At 46.3% G+C, this 18,527-nt stretch overlaps 3 protein-coding genes across 6 annotated transcripts; 1 reads left to right on the top strand and 2 right to left on the bottom strand.

Moving 5' to 3' along the window:
* Nucleotides 1–881: 881 nt before the first annotated feature.
* LOC121299912 (5' exonuclease Apollo-like) lies at nt 882–6,767 on the bottom strand. Of its 2 annotated transcripts, none has more exons than XM_041228141.1 (5): nt 6,689–6,767; nt 5,920–6,127; nt 5,421–5,586; nt 4,351–4,533; nt 882–4,034 (listed from the first exon to the last, which is right to left on the bottom strand). In XM_041228141.1, exons 2-5 carry the CDS (start codon nt 6,109–6,111, stop codon nt 2,656–2,658), a joined length of 1,920 nt encoding a protein of 639 aa, XP_041084075.1. In that variant the 5' UTR covers nt 6,112–6,127; nt 6,689–6,767; the 3' UTR covers nt 882–2,655. The 2 variants fall into 2 exon arrangements, with proteins under 2 accessions (XP_041084075.1, XP_041084074.1); XM_041228140.1 differs by lacking the exon at nt 6,689–6,767 and adding an exon at nt 6,504–6,682.
* An 826-nt stretch (nt 6,768–7,593) lies between these two features.
* On the top strand, nt 7,594–11,001 carry LOC121299914 (bcl-2-like protein 15). 3 transcript variants are annotated; one of them, XM_041228144.1, is made up of 4 exons: nt 7,594–7,837; nt 8,881–9,026; nt 9,404–9,619; nt 10,781–11,001. In XM_041228144.1, exons 1-4 carry the CDS (start codon nt 7,717–7,719, stop codon nt 10,799–10,801), a joined length of 504 nt encoding a protein of 167 aa, XP_041084078.1. In that variant the 5' UTR covers nt 7,594–7,716; the 3' UTR covers nt 10,802–11,001. The 3 variants fall into 3 exon arrangements, with proteins under 3 accessions (XP_041084078.1, XP_041084077.1, XP_041084079.1); XM_041228143.1 differs by having other exon boundaries at nt 8,878–9,026; XM_041228145.1 differs by having other exon boundaries at nt 7,597–7,837; nt 8,896–9,026.
* A 1,755-nt stretch (nt 11,002–12,756) lies between these two features.
* Nucleotides 12,757–16,406, bottom strand: LOC121299913 (adenosine receptor A1-like). Its single transcript, XM_041228142.1, has 2 exons — nt 15,081–16,406; nt 12,757–13,825 (listed from the first exon to the last, which is right to left on the bottom strand). The coding sequence occupies exons 1-2, from the start codon at nt 15,422–15,424 to the stop codon at nt 13,189–13,191; spliced, it is 981 nt and encodes a 326-aa protein (XP_041084076.1). The 5' UTR covers nt 15,425–16,406; the 3' UTR covers nt 12,757–13,188.
* Between the last annotated feature and the right edge of the window lie 2,121 nt (nt 16,407–18,527).

Here is an 18,527-nt window from a genome sequence, read left to right as displayed (position 1 = left end):
GTTACCGAGTTGCTCAACATCTTGCTACAGCAAAACCTTCAAACTAAACGTGGAACAGGGGGCATTGCGCCCCCACCCCCCAGATGTGGAACACATTCAGAGATGGACATTAGCACTGTGATCTCGCCACAACTGGACAAGCAGTTCTCTAGATAAATGCAAAGTGTGACACATGTCTGTTTCCATTATATCCCCTTCGGGATATTCCAGCGAAGCAAGCTTTGCACGGCACCAATAGCTTTGTGCAGCTAGTCCACCACTTTCTCTGTAACACCTCTTTGTGCACATCGGGAGCTCCTAAAATGATCGACTGGGAAGTTTATTTCTAGTGAGCTGCGACAAACAAAACAGAAGTCGTTCAAGCCGTTCACTGGAGTGGCACAAACAGCCCCGTTTCCAAGCAATGGCACATGTAAGAGCCTGGTTAAGCTTCACTGTATCTGGCTCTCTGTTAAAACTAAACAGCTCTGTTTACCCTTACAAGATGTTCTTTCTTCATACGGAACTAGAATGTAGTTTGATGACAATCAACGTGAAGAGAATCACACAAAGGACGCTGTGGTGTGGCTGCAGGTCATCACAGGACAAGAACACCACGCTCCATTCCTAGAAAATGAGTCACACTTTGCTCAAGAACAGCCTGAAGACGCCACCACTCTCCAGAAAAATCGGATAGTTGTATTAGTAGCTACGGCCAAAAGTTTTGCATCACCTTGTATTTTTTGAGATGCAATAACAAAATACAATAATAATAATAATTTTGATCTTTTATTTAGCATCATGTTATCAAAGAAACTACAAAATGACATTGCAAGAGTCTACTGGAAGCCATAACAGTAGTACCCTACTTCACGTTAGATTTTGAAATGTCACATTTGTGGATTTGCCAGTTTTGTGTTCAGTATATGGAAAACTACAAAGCAGTGTGTAATTCTATATGATAAGTGACATCATTCTTCATTTGACTTTATGAAGCAAAATTAGTTCATTCTACAGGAGATGCACAACTTTTGGCTATAGCTGTATGTTCCAAAAATAGCAGCTGCCAGTTCACACGGCTTAATTTTGGGCTATTGGGGCTCCTGTAAGGGAACTGGGGTTGACCTGTGTGCTGCTTTCTCTTGCTTGTCATACCTTTGAGTTCTGTACAGTCCTGTAAACATGTGCTCTTCTGAAGAACCCTTTGGAACGCAGTCACGCCCTTCCGCTAACACCTGGGATCGGTATCCCTTAATACTTAATGATCTAATAACAGCACGTGCACGAGTGCTGCCCCTTGTCACTCCAAACCTCCAGCACACCCCTCCGTGCTGTACCCGCGTCCAATCAGGAACACAGAGTAACACATGCATGATGACAGCGCATCTTCCCTCTACGCTGTCTTCACAATCAAATGATTGTTTCGCTTCACTGAGCCGTTAAGAACGAGGCAGGCAGGTGCCACCATCTGTCCTGCACTTTCTGTTCAAATTCCTTGCAAAAGAAAAATCGTACATGTCCCAATGCTCAGGAGTTACTTTAAAACACACACTTCAGGAACCCCTATTAAAAGCACTGCTCCCGTGTACAGGAGTGATCTGCTACCTGTACCAGAGATGAAGAGGCGAGTCCGATTGCAGAGCAGTTCCACCCATTCCAGGTTTTACTATGAGCTTGATTAGCCTCAGAGTGTAACAAGCAAGTAACAAGCTCAGGTGTGCCTTATTAAAGTCACAGCAAAACCAGGCTTGGATCGAACTGCTCTGCAATGGGAGTCTTATTCCCGTCCCTGCTGCAGTCAAACTGTCTGGCTGTTATATAAAGTTCATATAAAATCCAATTGAAAAATCGGACCCTAAAGCAGATTTTAAATGCTGTGTTAAGGGCAGTGCGTTGTGAATTGTAATTGAATAATGTATGAAAATCTCTATAACTTTGAAATGAATACCAATGAATATAAACAGTAAGTCAAGTCTACAGCAGAACCAGTCCCATCCCACTGAACTGCTTCCAGGAGTCCATCGAATATGTGAAAATACTGCGTCTCCGAGGGAGAGGCTATACTACAGTATAGATGCTTTATTAATGACGGGGCGTTATAAATGAACACATTCAGGTACAGCAGTGGCTCTAAACACCACAGTACAGCACTGTACCTATACTAGACAAAGACAATCAGACACAATGAAGATACAAGTGTTAAAAACAGTATTTAATGCACTAATGCAGTATTTAACAACTTACAAAACAGTGCATACTGCTCTCTCCCAGCCCAGGACAAAGTAATGGCACAGGTTAGTTTCATCTTTTTTTTTTTTTTTTTTTTGCACCAAAAGCACAAGATGCTGAGCTTCAGAACAACCCAGTTTAACAAGACTACTTAATCAAGACCAAATCTACACCGAAATAACTTGAAAATCACAGAGTGTTCAAATCGCAGCCTGCTCTTCCAGCACTGCGAACAGCACACAGTGTAACAGCAGTTACCACACTGCAGCCACACCTCACAGTGTTCAGCGACTCGGAGTCGAGATAAGATTTACAAGCACAGAGAGGACTACCCAGGCTCCGGTACACAGAGAAGAGCTTCCAACAGCTTCCTCTCTTAGGTACTGCCATTGTAGAACAGATTGAGCTGGACCTGATGCAACAAAAGGGTTTCATCTCCGTTGCGTTTCAGGAGCTCTGGGACGTCCCGGTGCATCTTTCCACAAGCTCATCGAACGTTGGTTTCCGCTGCCCCGCATGATTGAAGGGGGCGAGACGGTACTTCTCCGCAAGGTGACTGGAAATAACTGCAAGAGCCTTGCAACTGGCAGCTCGGACCGGCGCTCCTGTCATAAAATCAGCAGACTCTGGAAACGAAGGCGGACCTGCTTGCTTCGAGAGGCTGGTGGATCCAGCTCTATCTACAGGCTGTCTTTCAGGCACTGCGTTTCTTGTGTGCTCAAGACAGGTTTCAGCTTCAGTGTTCTTAGACAGCCAGGCTGACTCTGCCTCGGCTCCAGATCCCCTCACAAGCCCGCCGCTCCCACTCGGCCTCACAGACTCGTTCTCAGCTTTCCACGGCCTCAGGGAGACTCCCTGCCAAGCACGGCACACCAGACCCTCTGCGTTGCAGCCTGCATCTCTTCTTGACGGCTCTTGCAGCCCACTGTCGTCTCCGTCCTCTGCTTTCAACTCATTGAGTCTCTTAGGGGGAGTGAACAGCTTGCAGGAAGACTTCAGGGTTGGGTTGTCCTCAAGTGTGTTACCTGAAGCCTGTGTTGGAGAACGGAGTCCATTCCTACACCACACATCATCCAGCTTCATCTGCTTTCTATTCCTTTCGCAAGAAGCAAGTGAATGAGGGGGTTTCTTTCTGCGCCTAACTGCTACCTGGATGACAGCTCTGCTGCAGTCTCCCAGCACTTTGTGTGGGAAATCAGGGTCCTGGCACTGGGGCTCTTGCTTGTCTAGAGGGGGTCCAGTCTTGTCACGGTCTTCCTGCTGGCGCTGGTTTGGTCTGGGCTTGTGCTCCGGGGACTCAAACACCACCCCCCTGGGGACAGGGGGGCCATGTCTGGGTGGTCCCGGCACAAGCTTAGCTGGAGGGTCGGGGTCCTTGTTCATAAACAGCTGCACAGATTTGGGCACCTCCACTGGAGGTCTCTGCTCCCGCTGACTCAGGTAAGCAGAGAAGTTACACGCGGCTGATCTGACGATGGGGATCACAGAGCCGGGCTCCAGGGCCAAGACAAATTCCTCCAGCTCCTGGAAGGAGGAGTGGTCGGAGTAGGGCACTACGTGCAGGTTGCAGTGCCAGGGGGTCAGCGGGCGGCTGGTGGGCAGGATGGCCAGGGTTGGGTGCTGGGTGTTCCACTGAATCAGGGCGGAGTGCTTGACCTGTCTCTGCTCCACCACTCTGAATCTGCCAGCCCCCTCCTCTGTGACAAACACGTCCGGGAGGCCCAGCACACGCATGGTCTCCATCCGCTCAGGGCTCACCACCACCCACGACTGGAACTCCAACGCCAGCTCCACCAGCAGAGACTCCTTGCCCAGTTTGTAAAGGCCTGTGTGTGCGAGAGGGAGAGGGAGAGAAAGGAAACGCAGCATTGTGTAGTGCAGGTACAAGACAACACACTCAAACAGAAATGACAGAGATGAAGTTATAACGCTGCCAATACTGACAAGCATGTCAGAGACATTCATCCAAAGAGTAAAATTCACCATGACCTACAGCCACAGAATGCAGGCAGACTGCATACACTTCCAGATTCTGATAGCTTACACAAACGTCCTTGGCAAATTTCACAATTAGACGATCCAGACCTACGCAGAAAGCGCGGCCTCTCCAGCGGGTTTGAAAGCCACTGCTGACGCTCTTACCGATGACAATGTCGTGCTCGGGGTGCTGGCGGATGAGCTCTTTGATCCTCTGGGTGGCCTGGCTCCGGGACGGCAGGACCCGGTCTCGGCTCGCGTTGGTGTTGTCCAGGTAGAGCACGTCAATCTGCTTGTGCTTACTGAGACACGGCTCCCTCAGCATCAACGGGGTGTAGCGGAAATCACCTGACAGAGAGAGAGAGAAAGATATATAGAGATAGAGTGAGGGAGGGAGAGAAAGAGACAGAGTGCGAGGGACAGCGAGTGAAGGAGGGAGCAAGGAACACACACATCTGGTGAAACTAGACATCTAGAGGTTAGTCAAGAAACCAACTACATTTGGCCTTTTAAGGTATGTGGCTTTACAACTTAGAATTTAATACGAGACAACAAAAAACATTTTCCTCAACAAGTGCTGGAAAATGGAAAAATGTTTAAAAACTAAAAAGGAAACTGAAAGGAAAAAATAAAACATGAAAACCAAAACGTGCAGCGTTGTGTTAATATCGCTTCACGAGAATGCTGCATAAACAGCACAGCCAAGCAGCAACGACACCCCCCGAGCGGCACTGCTGCTCACAGCACATGGACGGATGAGTCTGCACTGTCACAGAAAGAGAGAACTGAAACTGAAAGGGACTCGCAAGCTTTTGTTTGTTTGTTTGTTTATTGTGCATGCAGCAATTTAAAAAAAAAATGTTAAACTAAACAAAACCAAAATGATAATCTTACCAAATAAATAAAAACTGAAAACAAAACCCTGTTTCACATAGCGCTCAATTAAAAGTGAATTTAATTTGGGAGAAACAAAAAACCCACGGAGTAGACGAGACTCATATAGGGAGTATTTTACAGAACTGAGGAACTGTCCTGAATTGCACCAGCCTGTTGTTTTGACATTGCTCGTAATCTAGGGCAATACCCTGTCAAATGATCAAAAAAAACACACACAACAGTGGTTTATGGGTTTACCTTATTTTAGGATGCAGAGTCAGTAACTATGGCACACAACCTTGAGAGCAGTTGCAGAAGAAACCCTTTTTCTTCTGTCCTGTATTGACCTGTCTGCTTACCTGTGTAGAGTATGGTGCCAAAGTAGCCCTCAAACAGGAACATGACGGAGCCCGGGCAGTGGTTGGCATCGATCAGGGTGACTGTCATCGTCTCCTTGCCCATCTCATCCAGGGGCAGCAGGTGGGCCTGTCCCACCTCCAGGGGGTGGATCCACCTGTCCTTCACCTTCAGAGGAAAGGGAGCAAGCTGTGGTCACAGCCCGTCCACGTGTCACCACAGCGGCGCAAACAGACCACTGTTGAACCAGTTACACACACGCAAAGACAGGCAAGCAGGTCTGGGCAAAACAATGCTCTTTAAAACTACAGTGGACTCTCTATAGCACGGAACGCTCTCTAATCTGATCCACCTCATGATATAACGTGAAGCATTTACAGCCGCCTCTGTATCACACCCTGAATCGAGGGCAGCTCTGAAAGCCTGGGCTGGATGCAGCACCCGTGCGAGTTTCAAGTCATCCTGATTACAGTGCACTGGGCCGGCAGCCCTCTCCCGTACCTGTAGCTTTAATCGGAGCAGCTTGGCGGTGAGAGGCGAGCAGTAGATGGCTCTGTTGCTCCAGGTGGAAGTCAGGCCGCTGGTGTGGTCTGCGTGCATGTGAGAGAGGAAGAACAGGCGCGCCTGGCTGCATTTCCGCACCTGCCAGAAGTCCACGGCTAGCGGGGTGTGGGGGATGACCGACCCGTTCATTTCTCCAAAAACACACCTGAAAAACAACCAACCGGTAAAGCTTTATCACAGAGCAGCGCAGTCCCTACCCGGACGCGGTTTCAGAGAATGCAAAGGGAGAAACGCTGGTTTACTAATTTACTTAAACGACAGCGTTTTTTATAATAAAACATTAATTTCTGTTTAAGCATATTTTGGCATTCACGTGATTTAAGAAAAAAATAATAAATTTTCTTCCTGCAGAAATGTATTAGCGTACCAATTTGATAAGCATACGGGCTAACGTATTATTATTATTATTATTATTATTATTATTATTATTATAATAATACCAGATGCCCTTTCATACTTATTTGGGTGTTCCAAAGTTACGCAACAAAAGTTCCACGCGTGCTACAGACAGCCCCCCTTACCTGCCCGTGTGAAGCCAGTCAGGAGATACTACAGCGGGCTGCTTTACATGCCCTAGAAAATAAACACAGTCTAATAATCCCAATGCATTAATAAAAAGCAGCACGCCCGAGATTGTGAAGAGAATGAGCGCTTCTTCTGAGAATCACTGCAGGCTTGCAAACCCGCGCCATTGCTTTTTCCTTACCCTGGGGCCCGCGCAGATGGGTGGGATTAGGTGCATTCCAACCAATCAGCATTAAAGGAATGTGACGTCAGGGGTTTAGTCCAACCAAATCACTGACCGGCAGGACCAATCCCCAAGCTTTAAATTGATTCGCTATGAATTTAAATTTGCAACTGCAAAGTTACAATTGTGCAACACTGTCTGAAATGAACAAACAAACAAACAAACAAACAAACCCGCTACATTTCACTTTAACAAAACAAAATGTACAAATATCTTAAGCCAGTTTACTTTTGTCTTCATGACCAATATGATAAAGATATATATATATATATATATATATATATATATATATATATATATATATATATATATATAACTAGGATTATTTTTCTAAACAACACATTGAGCGGTATTATAATGAGCTTATGTTCAGGTGTTGTTTAGCTGGAATTATCAGTGTACCTGTGCTCTTTGCACTGTAGCTTGCATTGTGAAACACTAGGCGTGTTCGGTGTTACTGAGAGAGAGGCTGTATACAGTATATACAGTATATACACACACACACACTGAGAGAGAGGCTGTATACAGTATATACAGTATATACACACACACACACTGAGAGAGAGGCTGTATACAGTATATACAGTATACACACACACACACACACACACACACACACACACACACTGAGAGAGAGGCTGTATACAGTATATACAGTATATACACACACACACACACACACACACACACACACACACACACTGAGAGAGAGGCTGTGTACAGTATACACACACACACACACACACACACACACACACACACAGAGAGTATACAGTATACACACACACACACACACACACACACACACACACACACTGAGAGAGAGGCTGTATACAGTATACACACACACACACACACACACACACACACACACACACACACACACACACGTCGCAAACAGGAAATACTGCGCGCATATCACAACTACACAGCTCAGCTCAGTGCTGCTAGCAAGAGCTCTGTTTATCTGAGAAGCTTAGAGAGAAATGGCCCCAAAAGACATTGAATACCAAACCGCTTTGATATTAGACTGTCTCTTTGAGGACGAGTCGGGAACGACAGAGAGATGTCTGCCAGAGTCAGGCTTGGTCCCAGATGGTGGGGAAGGTAAGACTTAGTTCAGTTAAACTCAAAGGCAAACTCTTAATTTATAAACGGGAAGGACCGGGGAGAGGCGTCTCTGTGTTAATGTGGACTAAAGGAAAAACAACGACAAGAGGCGAGCCTATGAGCAATTCTCAAATGCGATCTTTACAACCAGAAGAGCGGAGAGGGAGTCAGATTCCATCTTCACATTACTAGAAGTAAAGAGTCCCGCGTTTCTGGGAGCCTGATAGACTGGATGTCTTTCTTTATGGATCAGGGGAAGAATGTTTTGCAATGGATTCGATATGGCTGGTCGTGTAAATCCCTGCTACTCGTATTAGTGCACAATCTGAAGGGTTTCTTTATCCCCTGCAGTGTAGAGCGCATCGATTAATCAATGTAATAGGTTCAATACTGATAGAAGGAATACAAAAGAGGTTTCTAGGTGCCACACTGAGCAGCAGTATTAACCCTATGTATTGTTTCTTTATGTTCAAGTACTAACTCTTCAGCAGGAAGGTGTGTGTAATATATAACCCCTTGACAGTGTTAGCCACAGCAGAGTTGCATGCTCATTTTGTGTTGTTTCCCATGGTTATACAATGCATTTACTGTACTTTACTGTTTTTTAACCTCTCTGTGCTTTACAATGCTTACCTATTCACTTTACTTTATTACACGCTGCTATGCTTTTACTATGGTTAACATTGAAAGGAATTAAATAAAACAAGGTATTGATATTCATAATTACCCTATGAAAGACCTATCGCCGCTCTCTATCTGTATTCCAGTCATTTAAAGATAGGACGCTGGTGTTTCTGCCAACAGCCACTATAAACAGCATATACAGTGAACAAAACTAAAACACAAATAAAAACTACATGCAGTCGTTTTCGTCTGCCATCTGTCTACATATTATTTGAATCTTCTTTTAACTAGATTGCTCTGATAACGGTGTATGTAATGTATCACATTATAGAAATACAACTTGTCTCTTCTGATTTGTGGTTCTTCAGAGGATGAAGTGGCGTGTTTTGCATCACCAGTTTTGTGTTTAATAGCAGTTGTGTATTCTGTAGAGGATGACAGTTTTGATCCTGTAATAATCGCCGACCAGCTGCGGAGCATCGCTGACCAATACAACGATGCTGTGCTACAGCCCATGATGGATGAGTTTCTAACGCAAGCCCGAATGGCAGCAGCAGATCAGGTGACACTGTCTACATCCTCTTGCTTCTGATCTGGCTCTGCAACCTTTCCTCACTTCCTGTTGAGCAGTGTGCGGCGTAAGAGAGGGTTTGTGGCTCTGGATCATGCGAAAACTCATCTGACATCCAGGTCCTCAAAACCAAATACTTCCTGCAGTCCCCAACATACTAATGAGTCAGCCTCTTCCATTATATGACGAAGATCGCAGGCTGTTTAAAGCTGGTTTGGTGACTCACACAGTTATTTTGTCCTGTGTTTGTGCGAGAGACCTCATCTGTCTCAGGCTCTCTAATATGCTGACAACTTTCTCTAATATGCTGACCAGTTGTCCTTTTATAACTTATAGAATGTAATTGTCTTTTTTTTCCCCCCTTCCAGCTAGCAGCTATGTTTTCACAGACGGTGGATCATCTCAGTAAAAACTGGGCTTCGCAGGGTGGTGATGTCAGACAGGAGATGTGTGCTCTTAAAGCAGCCACGGCGTTGGGTTTGTACGCTCGCAAGAAGTGCCCAGAACTGAGCTCAATCCGCAGTGCCATGGCACAGTTCGTGAACACTCGCCTGGGGGACTGGATTGCACAGCAGGGGGGCTGGGTAAGTAACTCGTGCCCCTCAATCTCAGCTAATTCTAGGAGGGGATTGGGATGTCCCAGTGAGTTGCTTTGGTAGTGATGACATCACAGGTGCATTTCAGGGAGCTTCATTTAAAGGAGTTAATGGTTTATTATTCACCATTTCAAAGAACACAATATAAACGCCTGTACACGCTATTGGAAAGGCCTTGTTTGCAGTTCAGGCTGTTTACATTAGCCCCGCCCCACCCCGCACTGCGTGCATTACTATTGACAGTTTCATCTTAGGGGAATTTAGCAGAATTGCATTTTACATCTTTATAAGGTTTTACAGGAAACAACTACAAAGTTATTTTTTAACATTGTCTTATAAAGAGAGACTTTTGAAACCCCCTCCTGCTCAGTTTTGATGTGTTTAAAGCATAGACTGCATTGGCTGAGGCTCTTCCCATTGCTCTGCTATGGAAGGGTGTCACACATTGTGTCTTGGGTGTAATCGCTTGTCCTTCCAGTTACCGGCGGTGACGGGAAAAGGGAGCAGTCTCATTCCCGGCTCATGTATCTTTTACTTTCTGTTTCATGCTTGCACAGGGTTTAATCTTTAGACTGTTGGCTTGTTTGCATGTATTTACCTAAGCTGACATTTGATATAAGGAAAGTGAATAGCAATCACGTGAAAGCACACGGGCTGCCAGCCAGCCTGGATATTAAAACAGGGAACGACATGCCATCAAAACCAAAAGAAAACCTGTTTCTCAAGCATTCTCTTTAGAAGGAACTCATTATAATCGAGGGAGCTGAGTTCCTTCATCAGAGCTGCTGATGCTCGGGTATATTTCCAACCAGTCACACCTGTTTCTAGCAGGATGTGTCTGGAAACACTGTACACGTTTCTAATGATCGTTATTTCTGTCTGTCACGTCCAGCTGCGAGCATTGTGTGACAGTAGTTTTGTCTTTGTATTTCGTTGTAGGTCATTGTGTGACGGTAGTTTTGTCTTTGTATTTCGTTGTAGGTCATTGTGTGAAGGTAGTTTTGTCTTTGTATTTCGTTGTAGGTCATTGTGTGACTGTAGTTTTGTCTTTGTATTTCGTTGTAGGGCATTGTGTGACGGTAGTTTTGTCTTTGTATTTCATTGTAGGTCATTGTGTGATGGTAGTTTTGTCTTTGTATTTCGTTGTAGGGTCAGGTTGCATCCAGGTAGAAGAACAGAGTGAAGGGACGCCTGGGGGAGTGCAGCAGATTCACTGGGTTTGAATGGGACTCCGAGCACACTGCAATGCTAGCTAAGGGATACTACATTCCAGCCATTCTACTGCTATTGAAACAGGAACATTATAATACACTATCAAATCTGTAGGCTCTGTTGATTCGCCAATAAAAAACGACTAATGTTTCCTTTCTCATAGTACTGGTATTTTTAAAACTACTGAAGTCTCTTTCAACCCTATAACTCCATTCAAACCAGCACAGCACCCCAGCGATATAGGAAAGATACCCCCATTCAAACCAGCACAGCACCCCAGCGATATAAGAAAGATACCCCCATTCAAACCAGCACAGCACCCCAGTGATATAGGAAAGATACCCCCATTCAAACCAGCACAGCACCCCAGCGATATAAGAAAGATACCCCCATTCAAACCAGCACAGCACCCCAGCGATATAGGAAAGATACCCCCATTCAAACCAGCACAGCACCCCACAGCACCCCAGCACCCCAGCGATATAGGAAAGATACCCCCATTCAAACCAGCACAGCACCCCAGCGATATAGGAAAGATACCCCCATTCAAACCAGCACAGCACCCCAGCGATATAGGAAAGATACCCCCATTCAAACCAGCACAGCACCCCAGTGATATAGGAAAGATACCCCCATTCAAACCAGCACAGCACCCCAGCGATATAGGAAAGATACCCCCATTCAAACCAGCACAGCACCCCAGCAATATAGGAAAGATACCCCCATTCAAACCAGAACAGCACCCCAGCGATATAGGAAAGATACCCCCATTCAAACCAGCACAGCACCCCAGTGATATAGGAAAGATACCCCCATTCAAACCAGCACAGCACCCCAGCGATATAAGAAAGATACCCCCATTCAAACCAGCACAGCACCCCAGTGATATAGGAAAGATACCCCCATTCAAACCAGAACAGCACCCCAGCGATATAGGAAAGATACCCCCATTCAAACCAGCACAGCACCCCAGCGATATAGGAAAGATAACCCCATTCAAACCAGCACAGCACCCCAGTGATAGAGGAAAGATACCCCCATTCAAACCAGCACAGCACCCCAGCGATATAGGAAAGATACCCCCATTCAAACCAGCACAGCACCCCAGCGATATAGGAAAGATACCCCCATTCAAACCAGCACAGCACCCCAGCGATATAGGAAAGATACGCCCATTCAAACCAGCACAGCACCCCAGTGAGATAGGAAAGATACCCCCATTCAAACCAGCTTAAATGCAGTATATGCATTGCAAACGCATACCACGCTGACAAATTAAAACGCGAATCAGATCAATGAGAATGTACAGCGGGCAGAGTAAGTCATGCAGTTTCCTATAAGGGGGAGGGAATTGGATTAGTTTAACACCCGCAGTTACTGATACCCGCCACAGAGGGGCTCATAACACCACTCCTGCACTTGGAACTGGGACAGCCGCGGCGCGTCCACACGGACACGTGGATATAAAACCGCGACACACGCGGGAAGCAGATGACCGGCAAAGCAGCACCCCACACGTGCATCAGGGACACGGAGAAAAAGACCGTTCAGCAATCTTAAATCAAAACCGCCTTTGTGTTCAGCATTTCCTTTTCAGCACCACGATCTCATGATATTGATCCTTCGGGTCTGATTAGAACAAAAAGGCTCTTTAAAAAAAAAAAACGCAACTCTGACCAGCATTCATAACTTCACACGTGGAGCTGTGACACGGCAGAGCAATAAGCGGGCACAGGACTGCAAAATACCGCATTATTGCAGTGCGCTCATCTGATGAGTGGCTTCCAACAATGAGGTTTTTTAAATACGCAATTTTAAAAACAGTTTATCAAGAGCAAAACTGACGGATCAATGCATTGACTCCAAAATAAAAGACGAGTTGCAGTGGATACAAGAACAATAAGCAAGGCCAGTCGATATGAAAGTCTCTTTATTTAGGTGTAACAGGTCTTGTGTCTGTATCTCTGGGTCACAACGCTACACTTTCAATAGATTGCATATCACAATCATTGGTCATTTTTCCAACATCCACAAAACTTTACACACGTTAATATAATATGCAGCACTACGACAAACAAACTTAGTGACACAACATAGACAGATGTTACCAAATCAGTCCGTGTCCATTTAGTACCCAGTGTTGCGACTCTCAAACTTCCTCTCAAGACTGCCCCACTCGCGGTGCGTGGAAATAGTGTCCATATTAGTGTGAAAATGGTAGTCGGGGCTTTAAATCATATATATGCTTACGTTATTCAGTGCACGGTTTTTAAATAAACTGCGCTCTTATTGCTTATATAGATAATGCACGGAAAAGTGAAAGCTGTCTGTCACGCAGCTGCGCTTCAGAGAGCGTTCTGATCGGCGTGATTGTCAGTTTTCTCGTTCTGGAAATTGTTCTCCGGATCGGGGGTTTTCTTGCAACAGAAGTAGTGTCTCCAGATTGTGCGAAAGGCTGTTCTGAATTTCCTGATCCTGAACGCGTAGATGATGGGATTCACGGCTGAGTTGCCGTGGCTCAGGAATATGGCGGTGTAAGTCAGGACCATCGGTTTTTTGCAGGAGGGACAGAACAAGGTAACGCAGTTCAGGACGTGAAGGGGTAGCCAGCTGACTGCGAATAGAAACAGCACCAGCGCCAGCGACTTGGCCAGTCTCAGTTCCTTGTGGTAATATTTGCTGGGGTCGGAGGCGCTGGCCGACACCTTCTTGGCGAGCTGCTTGCGGATCATGCAGAAGATCTCCGTGTAGATTAGCAGCATGAGCAGCAGCGGGGGCAGGACCCAGCCGAAGAAGTTAAAGTAAACCATGTACTCCATGCTGATGACGTTCTCGAACTGGCAGGTGATCAGGAGGTCTGTGGAGTTGATCTTCTGCAGATTGTTCCAGCCCAGCATGGGGGTGAAGCCCACGATGGAAGCCACTGCCCAGCACACCAGGACTGCCACCCCTGCCCTCTTCTGAGTCACTACCCTCTTGTAGCTGTGAAAAACAACAAAGACATGTCAAAACAGTGCCCCGTTATTTCAGCCCTGTTTCGTCCCCACACTGGGTCAGTTCACAGCAAGGAGCCCGGTTGTTCAAACACCTGGCACCTGGTCATTTTAAACAACGTATCTGAACTAGGGAAGTTCTGAAACTCAAGGCTAGTGTTAGTTTCAAGACCTGGACTCATTCTTCACCCAAACCCGCAGTAGATATTAAATAATGACGGACTGTCCCTCTACTGGAAATGAAGAGGAAACACCTTGACATCCGTACTGAGGTAATGTGATGCAGACAAGCAAAGCAGCAAGCGTGTCAAGAAAACAGTTCACTGAGCTCACAAGAAAACAGCACACACTTAGCTCAGAAGAAAACAGCACACACCTAGCTCACAAGAAAACGGCACACACTTAGCTCAGAAGAAAACAGCACACACCTAGCTCACAAGAAAACAGCACACCTAGCTTAGAAGACAACAGTATACTTTGCTCAGAAGACTCACAGTTGAAAATCTGCCTGGGTGAGATTGAATATCATGACTTTAAAAAAGGAACACAGAGACAAACTGATAGCAGATGAGCTGAGAGATAGGGGCAAATACAGAGAGCAGCAGGACAGGAAGAGAGGAGAGCAGGTGTGACACAAGACTGCAAGCCTGCAGGGCAGCAGGCTGACAGAACACACACACACACACTTAATATTCCTGTGGAACTCTGAACAGACGATTCAGAAACTGAATCATGGTGCGCAACCCCGCTCGAGCAGGTGCTCACACGGGTTATCTTTCTCAGACCTGCTTCAGAAAGCAGTCCGCTGTGTTTGTATAGAGACATTTCCAACTCCCAACGGCAGGAGGCCCTACCCCCCACATTCCTTGTATCATTAATAATCCTATTGAGAGCAGGTGTCCTGCCATGCTGTCGCTATACCAGGTAAAGTCCTGTAATATATACAGCCATGTGCACATGTTATAGAACACCTCCAGACGTGTCATTGATATCAATTAGACAATCACCAAACATGCCTATTTTGACACTCTCCCAATATTTTCAGTTCCAGTGGTTTGATTTCACATGCACAACAACATCACCGCTACATAAGCAATGCTGTGCTGTAACCCATGTGCGCACCGCTGTACAGCAGTAATATGATATGGGTACAGACTCGTGCCAGGTTTGTTACAGGATGAATGTTCCGCCAGTGAACTCGTGGCTCAGCTGACTGCGTGATTTCAATACAAGCGATACTCCACCTTGTCGGTATCTTCACCCTCAGGTATCGGTCAATGGCAATGGCTAGCAGCGCCAGGATTGAACTCTGCGTGAGGACCAGCACAATGCACGCTACCAGCAGGCAGCTGTAGAAATGGGTCTGGAGTCCTATGCTGAGGTTAATCGCCAGGGGGATGACCAGCGCTCCCACCGCAATGTCTGCGAGGGCCAACGAAACGATGAAGCAGAAGGTCGTGTCCCTCAGCGCCCTGGTAATCTTGACAGCCCACACCACCATCACGTTACCCAGCACAGAGGACACAGCAACGAAGAGCTCCACCGCGATATACAGGGCCTGGGAATCCGAGATGGGAGCGGACATCATTGCGCACCTGGCTGATGTGGAAACAGTCGATTCCTTTATTACCAACCCGATGTGAACACGTCTCAGTGAAGCTGCTGCCTGTATACTGGCATTGTCCAGCACCCCGCAGTCAGCAAAGCGCAGGGACAGACACGGCGATCAAAATACAGTCGCAAGGGGAGAGAGACAATACAGTGCAATCCGTTTCATTACGTTTTTCGGGTTGAGCGCATTCGTGGGGAAAAGAAAAAACACGTCCCGTCCGTTTCCAGTGAAGGTTTTGTGAAAAAATGTTTATATATAAGCAAGGATTGCGAAACAGAAGCAAAGATCTTCACTTCAAACCACACACGCTCTGTTCCCGAGTCCTGTCGCTATCCGCAACTTTGGTGTGGAAGGGTATGAAAGGCAGAGGCTCTGGAAAACAGCACACAGCGTCTGAAAGCACAGACAGCGCCAGCAGCACTGCGAGTGTGCATTGCACACCGTCCCTCTGTGTTACTCCTCCCTTTTAAGAAATGCCAGAATGTTTCTTCGCGAGCACTACAATGGTAGGGGGTGTTAGTAGCGGTTCCTAATTCTAACTGTCCCGTCAGTCGGAGTTTCGAAACCCGGCATACCCGTGCCGCTAAGCTCTTAAACAGGTCTTGAAATGGAGCTGTCGTTCGGCATTGTCCTTCTCCAAATCACCGCTGCACCTTGAGGGGAAAAAAGAGAAAGCGGCCGCGTTTTATATCGAAAGCGTGGCTGCAGCTAGCAGTAAATCTTATACACACGCTGTTTCTGGGGGTTCATTGCGATTTCATTGAGACAGACACACACAAAAAAAAAGGCTTGACGCTGGCTCGCTTCGGGCTTGTGATTGGTCAGTGGTGCGCGCAGCACAATCAAGTGAAGATGCGAAAAAAAAAAATAATAATAATAATTATAATCTCACAACGAAATCACCAACACAAAAAACACGCCGTAGATGCACAGCGCGCTGTCACCACTGCCAGCCCAGTTTACGTGTCCAGATCCAGGATCATTGCAGCGAGTCGTGTTTTCATTATTACACATTTACACTGATAAGCATGTGCGTCACAGAGTAGTGTTGTACGCATTGAAGACCTTCGGTATAAATGCACACCATTGTAATCAGCGCTATACCGGTTCACATATCTGCATTGCCAGTTCGACAGCAAAACACTCCTATTGTAATTCAGCACTTCTGTACTGTAGAGCTTAGACCCCAGCTCTACCACTGCCATAGGTATTATTAGCATTCATATAGAGAATACCGCAGGGAGTGCGTTATAATAGAGCGCAGAATTCAGAATAACAGGATATGAACTGCGGAGTCGAGAGGTTCACACAGACATATCAACACAGGTCATCAGTTAAGCACTGAGACATCACTTCACAGCAGAGCACAGCAGCGACCGGGAAACGGGAAGCAGCGCTGTCTATTTTACTGGAAATCGGAGGGTTTTATTTCATTTTCCAACCTCTTATGGAAGCACCTCTGATGTGCTCTGTGCCCATGACCCGGTCAATCAGGCCGTGCAGCACAATCAGCAATTTCAACCCTTTGCAATGTTCTGAGCAGCGTGTGTTCGCATCTAAACTTTAATATGGGCCTGGGTTAACAAGGTAACGTATACAACTGACAAGACGTGTGTGTCCTCTCTTTCTAGTTGCGTTGTTCCACCGCCTGCGATTAAACAAGGAGACGACATTGTTAGCGCAGCAGCAGCCAAGCAGCATCCCCCCCCCACGTCCTTGCAGCCAGATCCCATCCCTTTCATTGCATTTACTCAGCGTAGGAGATCTCGGAGCTGGGTTCATCTTCTCTAAACATAACGTTTCCCCAACCTCACCAGTGAAATAAGCACAGCTTTCAAGCAATGCTCATCGAGTCTTTGGTTTCTATAAGAAGAGCATTGTGTGGAACAGAGCCCGTAGTAAGAGTTCAGGGGACTGTCATCGACCCGTTACTGCCATTGCGCAAACCTCTGCTGCTGCTGAGGACCGTTTAGTGAGTGAGCGCGACTCCCGGGGAGCTTTGAAAAGCAGGACTAGGACCTCATGCCCATGCATGCCTGTCACGGTGCCTCACTTTCCATTAATTATCAATGAAGACTGCATGCTTCCTACTGAGCACGGCCAAAATGGAGTCCCCCCTGACAGCCAACACCAAACAACTTTAACCCACACCTTCTATAGAAACAGGGTTATCAATCGAACTGTAACGGATCATCACCCTGCTGTTTCAACTGAACACAATGCAGAGCCTTCAGGATTGCTCATTTCTGAAAGAGTCCTACTGGACTGCAAGGACGCAGGCTTCTATTATAGTGCAATGGTCGACAGCTCAGCCTATAATAATAAAAATCAATTACAGCAGTCAAAACAAGGGAAAGGAATGGGCTGCAATTACCAACGCTGTGCCAGTCCTGGAGCTATAAAAGGAAAGGATCCCGTAACTCAGTGAGGTTTTACTGTCATTCATCTCTCTGCTTTCTTTATTCATCTTTCTCTACCTAGAATTTATATATAAAAAAGGGTTGTTAACTCCAAAATCGTGTCATGTGATTTACAAAAAAGAAGATTTCCAAAGAAGCCCCTGATTCTAACTTTTGATTTAAAAAAAAGATGTGATTTCCAAAGAAGCCCCTGCGTTCTAATTGTAAACCTCTGTGGATCAGCGAGGTCTTCATTCCCAGAATGGGATAAGCATGGGCTGGTACGTCCTCCACACACCCTAGAGAGAGAGTCCCACCTGTGCCCCAGGCAAGGTATGAGGAGAGTGGGGAGCCAGATTGAACCAGTGCCTGCTCCGCTGTTTCAGTTCCCAAGTCTCCAGTAATAAACACGCCACTGATATCCCTGCGGGGGGATGCAATCCTGTTGTGAAGGGAATACCGTGGAGACACATTGCATTCACTTACATTCATTCCACAGATCTGACAGAACTGACTATCCACTTGTCAAGACACTTGGTATTAACGTTATTTAGAGTATCAGATTCTGAGGTTAGAGGTGGCGGGGTGTGTGTGTGTGTCTGTCTATCCATCTGCATGTTACACTTGCATTTTGCATTAGTAGAATCTCTTACCTGATTGTCAGAGTTTGGTATAAGAAT

Source organism: Polyodon spathula, chromosome 25, assembly GCF_017654505.1.
Source record: "Polyodon spathula isolate WHYD16114869_AA chromosome 25, ASM1765450v1, whole genome shotgun sequence".
Classification (NCBI taxonomy): Eukaryota; Metazoa; Chordata; class Actinopteri; order Acipenseriformes; family Polyodontidae; genus Polyodon; species Polyodon spathula.
Note: the sequence above shows the minus strand (reverse complement) of the source record. Positions and strands in the feature narration are given on the sequence as shown.